The 13,601-nt window shown below is 40.0% G+C and overlaps 1 protein-coding gene across 9 annotated transcripts in view; it reads right to left on the bottom strand.

The window, feature by feature from the left end:
* tns2a (tensin 2a) overlaps positions 1-13,096 on the bottom strand; it is a 55,095-nt gene extending 41,999 nt beyond the window's left edge. For 3 of the 9 annotated variants that reach the window (XM_063882178.1, XM_063882264.1, XM_063882582.1), the window contains exon 1: positions 12,517-13,095. In XM_063882178.1, the coding sequence (XP_063738248.1) occupies positions 12,517-12,648 (132 nt within the window). In that variant the 5' untranslated portion in view covers positions 12,649-13,095. Of the gene's footprint in view, positions 1-5,421; positions 5,518-12,516 lie in introns of those variants that run through there. The other 6 variants (XM_063882661.1, XM_063882695.1, XM_063882772.1 and 3 more) reach the window with 3 other exon arrangements.
* Positions 13,097-13,601: the final 505 nt, after the last annotated feature.

Raw genomic sequence — 13,601 nt, 5'->3', positions numbered from 1 at the left:
GTTAGAAAAAAGACAAGTCCCCTGCAGAACAAATGAAGAGTTCAGGGCATTTGGTCCTGTATCATGAGGAAACTACTGCATGATCACCTTTAAAAACTAGCAAATCTGTAGCACATGGCTCAACCTGGGAGTCCAGCAAAGGAAACCTCAGTAAAGGCGGTTTACAACTTAGAAAGCAGAAAACAGCTGGTAGAGTGTAAAAACAACCTGTGATGCTGCCTGATCCCCAGGATAGTAATTACCTTCACCAGTGTAATGGATAAAAAACATCTTCCCCTGGTACAACATGTGTTATTCAGCATTCAGTTAGCTGATAAAGACACTGGTTGGATCAATTCAACAACAGTACATATTTTTTTAAAAGAGCACAATTGTTAGCAAATAATCAAATCTATTTAATTCCCTGAAACTGTAGATGCACAACCATTACTGACAAATACCGATGGACAAACCTTCACAAGCATACAATACATGTGAACACTATAAGCTACAGTACAGTAGTCTCCACCAGCTGGGACCTGCCTGTATTTCCACAGAAGTGACACAACCTGTAAACAGCTACCTGAGACCTCAGGAAGAGAAACTCTTTACACACAAACTCACGCGTAGACGTGTGTCCCAGCAGACAGTCAGTGGAAACAGACATCCTTCCCCTTTCCTCTTCCTGTCACCATGTATCGCCCCCCCTGTATCCCAGGACCTCCCCTACAACATCTGTTATGCACAAGAACCCCCTTTTTCTAATATTTTTAGATTTCTGGCAGAAAAGGGGACCAGGGTTTTCTGGAGTCAAAGAAATGCTTTCTAAATACCTCCCCCCCCCACCCTTTTGGCTGCACGTCTGCCAGCAATCACTGAACAGAAGCTGGATTGAACGTGGGAGGGGTTGAACACAAGAGATGCACACACAGGCAGAGATTTATGCATACAAATGTAAAAACTAACAAACAGAAACCATTCCTGCTCCTGGAAACTCACATGCTACTTCCTTCTTCTTCCTCTCTAAAAATAGTCTTGATATTTAGACAATGATGGGCATTGTGTGGGAGTGGGGACCACAAGACCGTGACCTCAGCTTCAGCTGCAGATGGTCAACGAGGACACACATCGAAAGAAGCCTCGAGGCGGAAACTTCTCGTACTGATTTTGTCATTAGAAGAACTCTGTGACTCATAATGGAACTTTGTCTCAGATCTTTAGATCATTGCTTCCCAGCCTGGCACAGTCATTTCGCTTTGCGTCACTTCTGCACACCCAAAAGTCTGGCCAACCCTGGCACCACCAGGACAAACTGCATGAACTATTTTCTCATGTCATCACAAGAACTCTTTACTGATTAGTTGCAAAGAAATATTTTTGACCAGAATATGTGCATTTCAGTCCTGTTTAGCTCCAAATGAGGGTAGATTGTTTCGACCTGGGTCAAAGTGGCACTAATACAAAGCTCCCCCCTGATTGGCCACAGGCAGCAGGTGAGAGGGTTTAAAGGCTTTTGGAAGACAACAAACTGGTTGGTCTCCAGGAAAAATGTAGCAAGACTGGTGTTTTGGACGCCAAGTAATAAACCTAAGGAAGTGGGTTTTTTCCTTTTTCCTTTTTGTCGGAATACATTTTGTTTATCTGACAAAATGTTGATACCAAAATATGTATTCTCGGAGGTCTGCCTAATTATTATACATAATTGGATTGACTTCAATACACCAACTCTACAGTTCTGTAATGGTATAACTACCTGTTGGCAAATTCACAAAAGATGGTTAAGAAAAGTCAAGATCAATGCAGCAGAACTGGAGATTACCCACAATTCAAATCTCCTGCAGAGAGTTTTGTCAAATTCAGATGTATAACTCTAGTTTTTCTTTTGTCCAAATACACAACCCCAAATTGTTTAGATTTTTAAACTTGCAAAGACAAGCAAATATCGTTTTCCCATTGAAAATATCTCTGGTAAAATCCAGACTTGGCCCCTAGTTTCAATAGAAGTCCCCTGACCCTCCTTTTTCGTGACAGGAACATTTATTTATCCATCAGAAATGGAAGTGGCCATTTCACAAGCCAAACATCTGTTATATCGGCTTATCTCACTATGTTATGCTCCAACACACACACAGCCTTTCAGTGGTGTATGTTTTCTTGTATACTTGAATCCCACCCTCCATTGAGAGTGTTTCTCATGGGTCTGGGTTCCTGCATCATTTGTTGGCATCAAGGCCAGCGTTTGTGTTAATAAACGTGTCAATTCATTTATGTGAGTGTGCACGTATGTGTCCGTAGGGTTGGGCAGGCAGTGGAGGGAACAGAGACTGCCTGTTCCCGAGGTGAGGTCAGCATGATGCACTTCCGTTTGCTAGGACTCCTGCTGCTAACACAAACACACACACAAACACACAATGAGGTTTCTATTAGAGCTGCACACAATCAAAATGTATTTTTTGGAACCGCAATATGGACTAGTGTGAAATACGAAATCGCAGTACCAGCAATATTTGGTAGAGAAAAAAATACGTCCGAATATCTTAGGGCAGTTTTTGGGTGCCTAGCCCACAAACGTAATCTACAGACTTAATAAATCATAGTTTTTTGGTAGAGATCCCTTAAAAAAAAAAACATTATCATTTTTTTTCTTTGATAATATGAATAATGCTTCAAATAAAATGTCCTCTAATATTGCGAATCATATCGTAATTGCAATATTAGTCAAGATCATAGTAATAACTTGTTTTTTTCCAAATTGTGCAGTTTATATTACTATAGAGGACATTACATGGATTTACATTCATTTCCTAAAGACCTAATCAAAATACATTAATCCTAGTCTTAAACTTAGCCTTGAACCTAAAATGTACAGATTTAAGGAGCATTTTGTCCCCAAAAGCACCATCACTGCCACCATCCCCATCCCCCTTGCTGCAGTTGTTGATATTTACTGGCAAAATGCACCATCTGTTTTGCCTCAAAAAGTTACTCAAGGTTCTATGAAGTGGCTTCGGTAAGTGGATGACATCATCCAGGAGGATGAAGTGATGGTTAAGCATATTAGTCAGATCCGACCAGGTTCAAGCCTCAGTTCTGTTTCAAGGAAACCTGTTACTGCTTCTGCTGGACTTACTAGAAGCAAGTCATTGGCATCAATTTGGTTTTATAGCTGTAGGATTTTCCAGGCAGGACTGAAAGGCTGCTACTGTAGATTTCAGTGTTACTGCATCTGGCACCAGGGAATGTGAGCCAGGCTCTGTTTCAGCGTCTTGGGCCTGGCAGTGAACAGGGGGCGTCCCGAGTAAACACAGCCATCATGGACCATCAAACCTCTCAGTTACACCCAATCATTACAAATTTAGAATACCTACTGTACACTGAGCACAACAACAGGACTGTGCTGCTGGTTCGAGAGCATCTCCAGTGACTCGCTCGAAGGCAGCACACACAAAGTATAGTTTTTTCCTTATACTGAAAGACCCACATGTTCCCACAAAGGACTTTACATGGCGAATCAAAAAGATTATTCAACTAACTCTTGATATAAAAGTCTTTCATGAAGTTTTCATGTTTTTGTAGGTTTTACTTGTGATAACAATTGGTGGGTTTTCTTTTGGGCATGCAGTTACTCCAAGACCTGCCAACTGTTTGCTAAAGCTGGCAGTACACAGGTCATATTCCTTGTGTCACCGTATTTGGTAACTATCGGGACATTTTTTACACTTCATATCGCTACATTTGCAACAGGACCTAATTTGATATCCAAACTGAATATGCTGTCTACAGGACCAGTATCAAATTTGGAATAGTGTACTTTTTGGAATAATCGAATATTAGTGTGCATGTCGTTTGTCTTTGTAGCCAGGTTTTCCCAGACAAAAATATTTTCAAATCACAAGCTCTTTTTCTTATCTGACCAAAACGTTAGCTTACCGCCACCTATCTCCATATATGTTTCACATAGGAGAAAAACTGCTAATGACCACTGTTATCAGCAAAGGAAAGGTTGGAGAGGTTGGACAATGTTATCTTGTTGTTAATGCGCAGCTTTTTTCCCTCATGTCCCAAAGCAGGATAGGAACTCTGACAAGGGACCATGATATGGAGCCAACACTCATGTAATGGTCGGATGTATGAACCACGCAATAGCCATTAATCAGTGTAGGCAAGCACACACACCTACAGTGTGTCCTTTCTACAGTATGCTGTAATTCTTTGGAAAAATATCCATCCCAGTATCTCAAAGTCCAAGGTGATTTCTTCAAAATGTTGGTTTGTCAGTTTAAAACTCAAAGATATTTCAATTTGATATGAAATAAAACAGAGAAAGGCAGGACATTTCCTTGAGTGGTTAAAAACTGAATTGTCTTGCTTTTTTGCATTATTTGAATGATGATAATAGGCAATATATATTTTCTATCAATCGACTTCTCAATGAGTGGTCCAACACCAAGTGTGATCATGCATACATGTGGCAAGGCATGTATTTGGTTACAGTAACCTACACACACACACACACACACACACACACACACACACACACACACACACACACACACACACACACACACACACACACACCATAGCTTGTCATCACAATCTGAGAAGGTTGAGAGCTACAAATGTATGTTGGTGTAACTCATGCCTACTCTTCTTAATGGCACTAGCTTTAGACCAAATTGCACTTTTAGTCAACTACTTGGACACATCATATATTGCAGAACATAAAATGTCTTCATCTAACAACAAAAGTATTAATGAGGTGTAAGAAAAATCAGCTAAAGCAGAGTGAGTGGCAGCTCTTGCTCTTGGCTTTGGACCATTTAGACTTAAAGCTAGAAAGAATAATAAAGGAAACGTATAGAAACCAACCATTTAAGTACCTGCACATATATCTTACACAACTGAATCCATTAACTATTCCAAATACGGTAAATGTATAGTTATGAATAGTTTTTTTAAAAAAAATGCAATTATGTAATCATCTTATTGTAAAAACACTAACCTCGTGAGAAACATGCTCCCCCCCTCTAACATGACTTGGCGACATTAACAGTAGCTGACGGCGCTGACGCAGTAACAGTGGGGTGGGGGCTGCTTAGTGCATCATATGACTCTATTCAGAACATTTTATGTCACTTTTAATGAAGTGCGACGCTGCTAGAAACTTCTCACAGAACAAGCCCCTGTTTAATTCTCCATGTTTCTCTTTACTGCAGTGGCATACCATCATTATTAAGTTTGTAGCTAAACGTGGGGCAATAACTCATAAGAAAAATCATACAAGTAAAGTGTAGCATGCTTTTCAAGTTATGGCGCCCCTGCACAGCCAACACATGAAAACTCAGCATCATACATTAAAATAAATCCTTCATACAAACAGCAAAAACTGATTCAAGTAACGGAAAAATACTTTTTCCAGGTTAAAAGAATGTGGGGTCTTACCTTGTTCATTTTCCCGCTAATCATATTCCCTGGTTTAAAGGCTGCCCCTCATTCTCAGAGAACACCATCAACAACATGTCCTGCCACTGAGGTAACTTGTTTTCTTTGCCCCGGTCCACCCTCCGTACAGGGGCTGGAGAGGGGCGGGGCCACACGGAGGCTGGAAGCATGTGTGGAGTACTATTACTGGATTACATCCCCCTGATTGGTCGGTTTCAGGAGGGAGCGTAGGGATACTTGATTGTGATTGGCCGAATTAGACGCTCTAATATCCCTAGGAAGAAAGTCAGATTGCGCTATCAAACAGCGTCATAGTTTGTTTTTTTTATCACATATTTTTTACTTTGCATCTTTTGAAATACATGTGTGATGGGAGTGTGTAATATTATGATCTTTAAAGTAGTTTGAAATACATTTAAATGTAAAAATCTGTAATTACATAACCACAGAAGCAGCCCTGTCATTCATGACAAGATCCAAAGTATGGTATAATTGGTGGAGCTGGGTGTGACTTTGTAAAAAATAGCAGAAGAGGTGTCAAATCTTAGCATGTAAACTAACTTGTAGCAATGCAGCGAACACCCACACACCCACCCACACACACACACACACACACACACACACACACACACACACACACACACACACACACACACACACACACACACACACATCAAGGGTATTTAATTATGGGCCCCATATGCAGAGGGTGGCTCTTGGCGTCCTCTTCTCTTCAGAATATACATAAGTAAGTTCGCAATTTACTGACATTTTTGTCATTAAATAGCATACGAAGATAATGTTGACTGACTTGACTTCTAGACCCCTTTTTCTGATGTTCCTACCCAATTAAGGTCACTCATCCTTTTGATTTTAAGTATGGTATCAAAAAAATATAATGATGGGATATTTTGATTTTTAAGGCTTTTTGTCTGTTTTTTTAAAATCAGTTTTACAGCTTAAATTACTTGGCAGATTCAGACTAACAATACCAAATCTAACAATAAATATATAATATGTCAATAAAGCTTATTTTTTCCTGGGTCTGGGACTGTCAAACTACTGTAGCCTACCCAGCAGCAGTATGGTTAATATATGAAATACATATAAATAACATTGAATTATGTCCACTTTTAACACATTTATGCACTGATAACCACAATCCTGTGATAAATATTATTCTAAAATACATTATGCTACTATGCATAATGAGTTACTTTAATTTGGGTATTTTAATTGTATTTGACGCTCTCTTTTGTCCTCATTTTTAACATCTGCATTGACACTGCTGCTAAGTGACTAGTGTGTTAGTAGCAGCGCCTAGTGGTGAAATAAAAGCAATGCACCAAGTAAATTATCTCTTGAAAATTCCTTAATACAGATACTTTTTGGTACAGTGAATTTTGATGAAGTGTTACTAAATACATGAATAAAGCAATGTTTGCGTGTTTTGAAGAGCTCTACAAGCGAAACAAGCGAACAATTCCTTACATCAAACATGGCGATATAAATCTCTGACTCCTTGTCCAGCAATCTGCACATGCTTATGGTTGTGATTATATGTATGCCCATGTGTGCACAGAGGTTCATTCCTTTCCAGTTGCCCGTCTTACATCGTTAGCCAGTATTATTCCCCAGCCTCAGACTCCTAATGCACCGAGCATTATTTCTGTCTGCAGCCTTAAATCTCTAAGTTCCTCCATATGTGTTATATTGACATGCAGGTACAGTATATCCCCACCAATCAGTGTGAAACTTATTCAGTAACCCCCCCAACCCCCTCCAAACAACACGTGCAATAATGCACTCCCTTCCTTTTGCTCACAACCCAAGAATTTCCAGCTTTGACTGACAAAAAAGTTGATGGATTGTGTGGTTCTTGGGGAGTTTAATTGTTTGTAGAATTTTTCGGCTCCCTTTCTTGCGGAATGAGTGAAAGAAGAAGGGGGGAGATGGATTAAGGAGAAAGGTAATTGGGAGGTGTAGGGAGACCACATCGAATACAAGACATACTACCGATGGGACCATGAGAGACAGGAAGCTGGTCTTGGGATTGGAATGAGAGGTTGAGTTAAATTGGGGGAGGGTCGTGTTGCAAGAGATGGAGAAAAAGGGGGCACGCTTTTGCAAACATATGGAATGAATCCTGAGACCATTTTTCTTGGTACCTACACACTCTGAATGACCTCACCCAATGCAAGGTGTTTGGGATTTGTGTACTTCTTGAAACATTGAACGAATTCCAGGTGTTCCAGTCCTTGTTGAATGGAGGATTTAAAGATGTGAGGAAGTGGAAGGACTTGGATCGTACTTGGAGGTAAATGAGAAAGAGGGGGACAGAGTTGGAACCAGCGCCAAGAGGAAATGAGGGGAATAGGAGGAGGAGGAGGCTGGAAAAGGGGGCTGAGTTGCTTGACGAAGGATTGTGTAAGACAGCAGTACGCCAAAGGCTGATAAGGTGCAGCTGTTGAAGGAGCGAAAGCGCGAGAAAGCAGTGGGTGAGAATCAAAGATACTCATGACCCCTCGAGCATGTGTTCACGTTTATGGTGCCGATGAGTTCAATAAAGTCCTTTCCGTTAGCCATCGCTGATCGAACCCAAAGACCTTTGTCAAAACTGAGGCAAATGTCAAGCTCGACATTTTTGAGTGCATAGTTTGCTTTGGGGTGTTTCTTTTAAGGGCGGTGCTGGGATTTGATGGGGGGGTTTTGCGGACTAACTGCAGGAGGAAATGGTTTATGTCTTTCCCTTTTCCCTTGTTCAACTTTTATCTTTGTGTCCGCTACAAACACAGCGTCAATAATTCCTCAAATCCTGCTCAGTTTGGGATGGATCATTGTTTTAAAGCCACAGGAATCTAGTCAGCCACATCCCCAGACTGGGGTTTACATAATTCATCTCTTTTCTTACGTGCAGGAGTGTGAGAGTTACGTAGATGTCTATTCTACTCTTCTTTGTTTTATTCTGGATGTTCTGGGGGGGGGGTCTATATTTAACCCCAGCTGGTCAGTGTTCCTTCCTGTTTTGGGAGTGTGTTCATAGTGAATGCCTGTGGCCCAAGGTTTCAGTATTGGTCACGGCCAGTATAAACTTTGTTGCTCATGAGAAATTACAGGGAAGCTAGACAAATACATACCAAACCGCTGTCACAACGCCTTCCCTCTATGTATTTTTGGACTCCACAATAATCGCAAAAATGAGCAGAGCAAGTGGTATAACTAATTTAAATTTGTATCCTCAGTAGTGACTAGAAGAAGCTTGAAAGAGAAAATAATTGACTTTCTAGAGTACTATTAGAGAATTACTATATTTCTGGGCAAACCAAAACTTTGAAATTGTAGAGATAGGAATTCAGAGATATTGCATTACAGACAAAGAGATCAACATATCAACTCTTAATTAAGGACTAAAGCTTTGTTCAGACTACCGGCCCAAAACCATTCATTTGGACAGTCAAACAATATACCCCAAATAGACATTTTGCACAGATTTACTTAAAACAGTGTCAACTGCAAATAAAAGACATGAAATAAAAAAAATCAAATCTGAAATGCTGAGCAGAATCCATGCTGATAGCAGCAGGGTGCCATAGAGGACAACATTGAGAAAAAAGAGCAGTCCTTAGACAGGAGCCGAAAGAACCACAATTGATTGTTTGTATCGCAAAATGATGGACTCAAATCTCTCAAGCTTCACCAGAATAGCAACACATGAAGAGCTTAGTTATGTGTTTTCTTGAAAACAACAGTAGGGACAATCCGTCTTAAAGATCTCAAAGCATATCCTTCTAATTGTCAATATTTCAGTCTGGACCAAAGTTGTTGATTAACCAATCTCTGAACATATTAGCTATGAGTCTGGCTATGACTTGGCTTCGGTTCCGGTTTAGTCAACTTATTTCCGAATCTAGGTTTCTTATTCTATGCCCTAGTCATTATTTACAGTCCTAGTCCTCAAAAGCAAAGAAGAGTTGGAATTGAGTGGATTGTTTGACAAGTGGCCAGTTAACAAACTAATTGTAAACAAATGAATATCTACATTGTCATCAGACGATAGCATATGGGTTCCAAGATTGCATTTATGCCAAGTCGTTCTGCCTCTTTTGCTTTACAACAGACTGTTTACCTCCATGAACCCAAAACCTGCTCGAACATGATCGGTCAGAACAATTTGGACTAATAATAGAAACCAGACAGCTTACAAATCTAAAATTGTGTCCTGCTGCATACAGGTTGTGCAATCACATATCTGTTTATAGAGATGTTGTATGAACTCAAAATGCAATCTCCAGAGCCCTGCTGCTTTCGTAGTTAAAAAAAACCTAAACTCCAGCTGTTTTTAATAACTATTCATATTATTATCGGTTGCTACAATATGTATCTCAGACTTGAAATTTTGGCTTGTTTATGTCGGTGAATAGAATACATGTTTATTGTAATAATGGACAGATATTTAAAGGATGTAACATTCAATACCAGTATGTGTTTATGATCATATTAACAATTGGACAGTTTAGAAAAAATATTTTTACAACAGAATCCCAAGTTGGCAGTTTCATTACTTTTGTCTGAAACTTGTCTACTCTGATTTATTTCACATAAATTCAACATCACTCTAGAGGGTTTGTACTTTTTGTACATTATTCTAAAAGAGAACCATATGAACTTCTTTGTATGTGCATCAGACCCTGTTTATTTGAGGACTACCTTTTTAGGAGGGTGTTTATTGCTCAGCTACTCTCTATCAACAACTCACAAGAAACATTTGGCAGTGAGGCATTAAAGTGAATTCCTAAGCTTAGGCCAATCCATTAATTAGCTACAAGTAAACAAAATAACACCAATAATCACCCTTTCAGGGTGTGGTCAGAACTGAAGCAAATATGTTCACTTAAGTAGGTAAAGAAACAAATTAAAAATTAAGGAGTCTGAAATCATGCATGAAATCTTTGAAAAATATTTCAAAATGATTCTTTAAAAGGAAGAAAACATGTGATAAAAACATCCTCTTACCCTGTTCCTGACATAACAGCCAGGACATTATGCAATAAATACTGGGAGCAACATGCGGAACATCATTTTTCTGTTGCCAAGTGTTTCCAGAAAGTAGTTGGCATGCGTCTGACTGGGTATGTGGGTGGCTTTTACATGGGTAAAAACAAATTAAAGCCAAGCCACATTCTGGTTAAGCTCTCAGTAATAGCTGTATCTTCTAACACCTACGACTGATATGGGCCAATGGAAAAAAAGCATGAAATGATTAAGAGCAAGGAGTGAAAAACAAGTAAATAAAAATATGACCATGAATAGATAGGACATTAAGGATAATGAGTGGGATCTAACTGGTTCCCACAGTCCTGTTTGGGGTCGGGAACTGCAGGATGACGTGGTCCAGAGGGCTCTGCATTCCCACGCTGTTCAGCATGTGATACTGAGCTACTGGGATTGTGGTGCAACCAAGCATGCACACACAACACCACACACTTACACAAGCCCAGATGCAAGACATGCACATTTAGAAAAATGAACGCTCTCACATCTGGATAAAAAAGCTACAGAGACTCAAAGGTGTATGTAATCAAATGTGATGTCAACTCTTCGACACAGGTCAAAGGGCTCAATGTTCTCTTGATGGTTCATAGCAACTTAAGACAAGCTAACTAGCGTGCCTCTGTTTATATGCTAGTAATTCCCCATCATGCTGAGGTCTTCATAACACTGCCATTGTCTCTGCACAGATGTGCCCTCAGCTCGGAGAAGCCATCGTCATCCACATCATCTTTCAAATCAAGGGCCAAACAAGACACACACGCTCATTGTGAGAATATAAACAATCACTTCTTCAAGTTTCTTCAGATCTCCTGCACATGTCACGAGAGCGGAATAACACTAATATCATATTGGAATTTGAGCAAATTTAAGGAAAGGATTTCTTTTTTGTTTGCACTTTTCTATCACACGTGGATCTGATATTGGCTGACCACATGATCCTAAGCTAATGCTGACCTTTGACCTGAGGGCAGCAGGAAAAGGGAATTTCCCATCAGGTATTAAAAGTATAACATGACCAGTGGCTTTACTTAATTCAAATTCTAAGCTTGATCTGGAAATGTCTTTGTTTGAACCAAAAATATATTTTAAGTATGCTCTCCTGATCTTTTGATGTCTAAATTGTGCTAAATAATCAAACTTTCTGTTGGAATTCATCAACATGGCTAAGGAATCAAACATTTTGGCTAAACATTGGCAGACTAAGAATGACAGTTTCAGAAAAGTATAAAAATTGAAGCCACAGAATCCGAGATCTTTTTTTTTGAGATTTATTTTTCTTGTCAAAACCTGGTGTCTACATTACCTATTCAACCTGCATGTCAACAGTTCAGTGCGAGATATAAGTGCATGATGCTAGCAATGTCAAATAAAGGCTAGATTTGCTATCCTCAGGGCTAAAACCCCAACCCAACAACTTGTAGTTTTAAGACCCTAACTGTCAATGATATTATAATATCAATGCTATGCATACAGATGCAGTGGAATAATATTTCACGTGGAAGACATGCAATAAACACAATGCAAGTTTCTTTCATCTTTTTTTTTCAACAGTCGTGACTTTGACAAAAAATACGACTTTTTTAATTTGATTTATTAACTTATACTGTTAGATAATAGCCCAAACAATGATCATAACAGATTGCCAATACTTTAAATCAATCAATAACAAATGTTGTGGTATCTTTCCTCATCATACTCAGTATAGACTTTGGGCACAAATGTGTTAATCAAGCTACTTATATTAATAAGTGTAAGACCTCAAAGAAACATAGGGTTTTATAAAATTAACCATAATGCCATAATAAAATAAATATGGTTGGCATTATTGTGCCTAACAAAATACAAGTCTTACATATAATTCCCAAATAGTGTACGTTTAAACTACAAACATCTCACTCAGCCAAGAAATTGCAACCTGCGTCATGTTAACTATGAACACAGGCACTCTTCACGTGCATCAACATATTCCTGCGCTATTATAGGGACCATGTTTATTTAAAATGTCACCAAACGCTCATGTAAACACACTTTGTGCACACTGACCTTTGTCAGCCTCATCCTGCCGCTTTCACTCCTCTCCAGACTTCTTCTCTTCAGAGACGGGTTTCTGCCAACGGCCACCACTGGTTGCACCTCTTCCTCCCCACACCAGTCCGAACTCAGGACGCAACCCATATAGGTGGATGGCTCCTTGACTTTGGACCTTTTTTTCTTCACCTCCCCCCTCTATCTCCCTCTCTTCTGTCCTCTCTCCCGCTCTGTCCAGCCCCGGGCTCCTGGGCAGATGTTTTTGTCAGCTGCAGAGAGAGGACAGGGAGGACCTTCCTCTTTTCTTGGCTCTTGCTATGTGGACAGAGGGAAGCATACACTCTGCATGCTCTTGCTGTTTCCCCCACCTCCCTTCTACACACACTTTTAAAAACACCTCTCTTTCCAACTTGCTGCACTCACATGTGGATTTGCCTCCACCCCCCTCTCTTCTTTGTTTCACACACCCAAACGTTCCTACTTTTTCTTGGTTTTGACGCAGACGACACCATTCAATACATCCCTACACTCTCCTTCATTCCTTTCTTCTGTCTTCCCCTGTCCCAGTCCTCCCATCCCAAGAACTCTCCCTTCCTCCTCTCTCCTGCTTCTACCTCTCTTCTGGGGTTGCCTCACTCTTACATATACAATTACCTCTCTGTTCTCACCCCCACCCATCCACCCTCTTCTCCTCGGCAGTTTCCTGCTCCCAGATACAGGCAGTCCCTCTTTTTAGCTCGGCCAATACATTGTTGGTATTGTCTAGAAAACAACCAAGAAAAACCAAACAGTGAGGGCAGCTGTTGGGATGCTGCGGTGATTCAGAATGGACTGAGCCTTCTCTTGTTTACAACCAGTGTTTGTTGCAATCCCGTCCCTTACACCACAGAATTGACCTAACATAAAAAAAAGATGTATGAAGGAATGTTAGATGCAACTTAGTTTTTTAGGATTGCTGCCAGGAGCACAAAAAGGGAATTTATAGCATTTCTAAAAGCATTACCATTGCTCATGTTTCTGGTCCTCACGGCCTCTTTGCTGTTGTTTATTTCTTCTCCCTAGAGTGTTTTGGCTGCTAAGCAAGAGCTCACAAGGCTTGG

This window comes from Eleginops maclovinus, chromosome 1, assembly GCF_036324505.1.
Source record: "Eleginops maclovinus isolate JMC-PN-2008 ecotype Puerto Natales chromosome 1, JC_Emac_rtc_rv5, whole genome shotgun sequence".
NCBI classification, from domain to species: domain Eukaryota; kingdom Metazoa; phylum Chordata; class Actinopteri; order Perciformes; family Eleginopidae; genus Eleginops; species Eleginops maclovinus.
The sequence above is the reverse complement of the archived record's forward strand: the minus strand, read 5'-3'. Positions and strand labels throughout refer to the sequence as shown.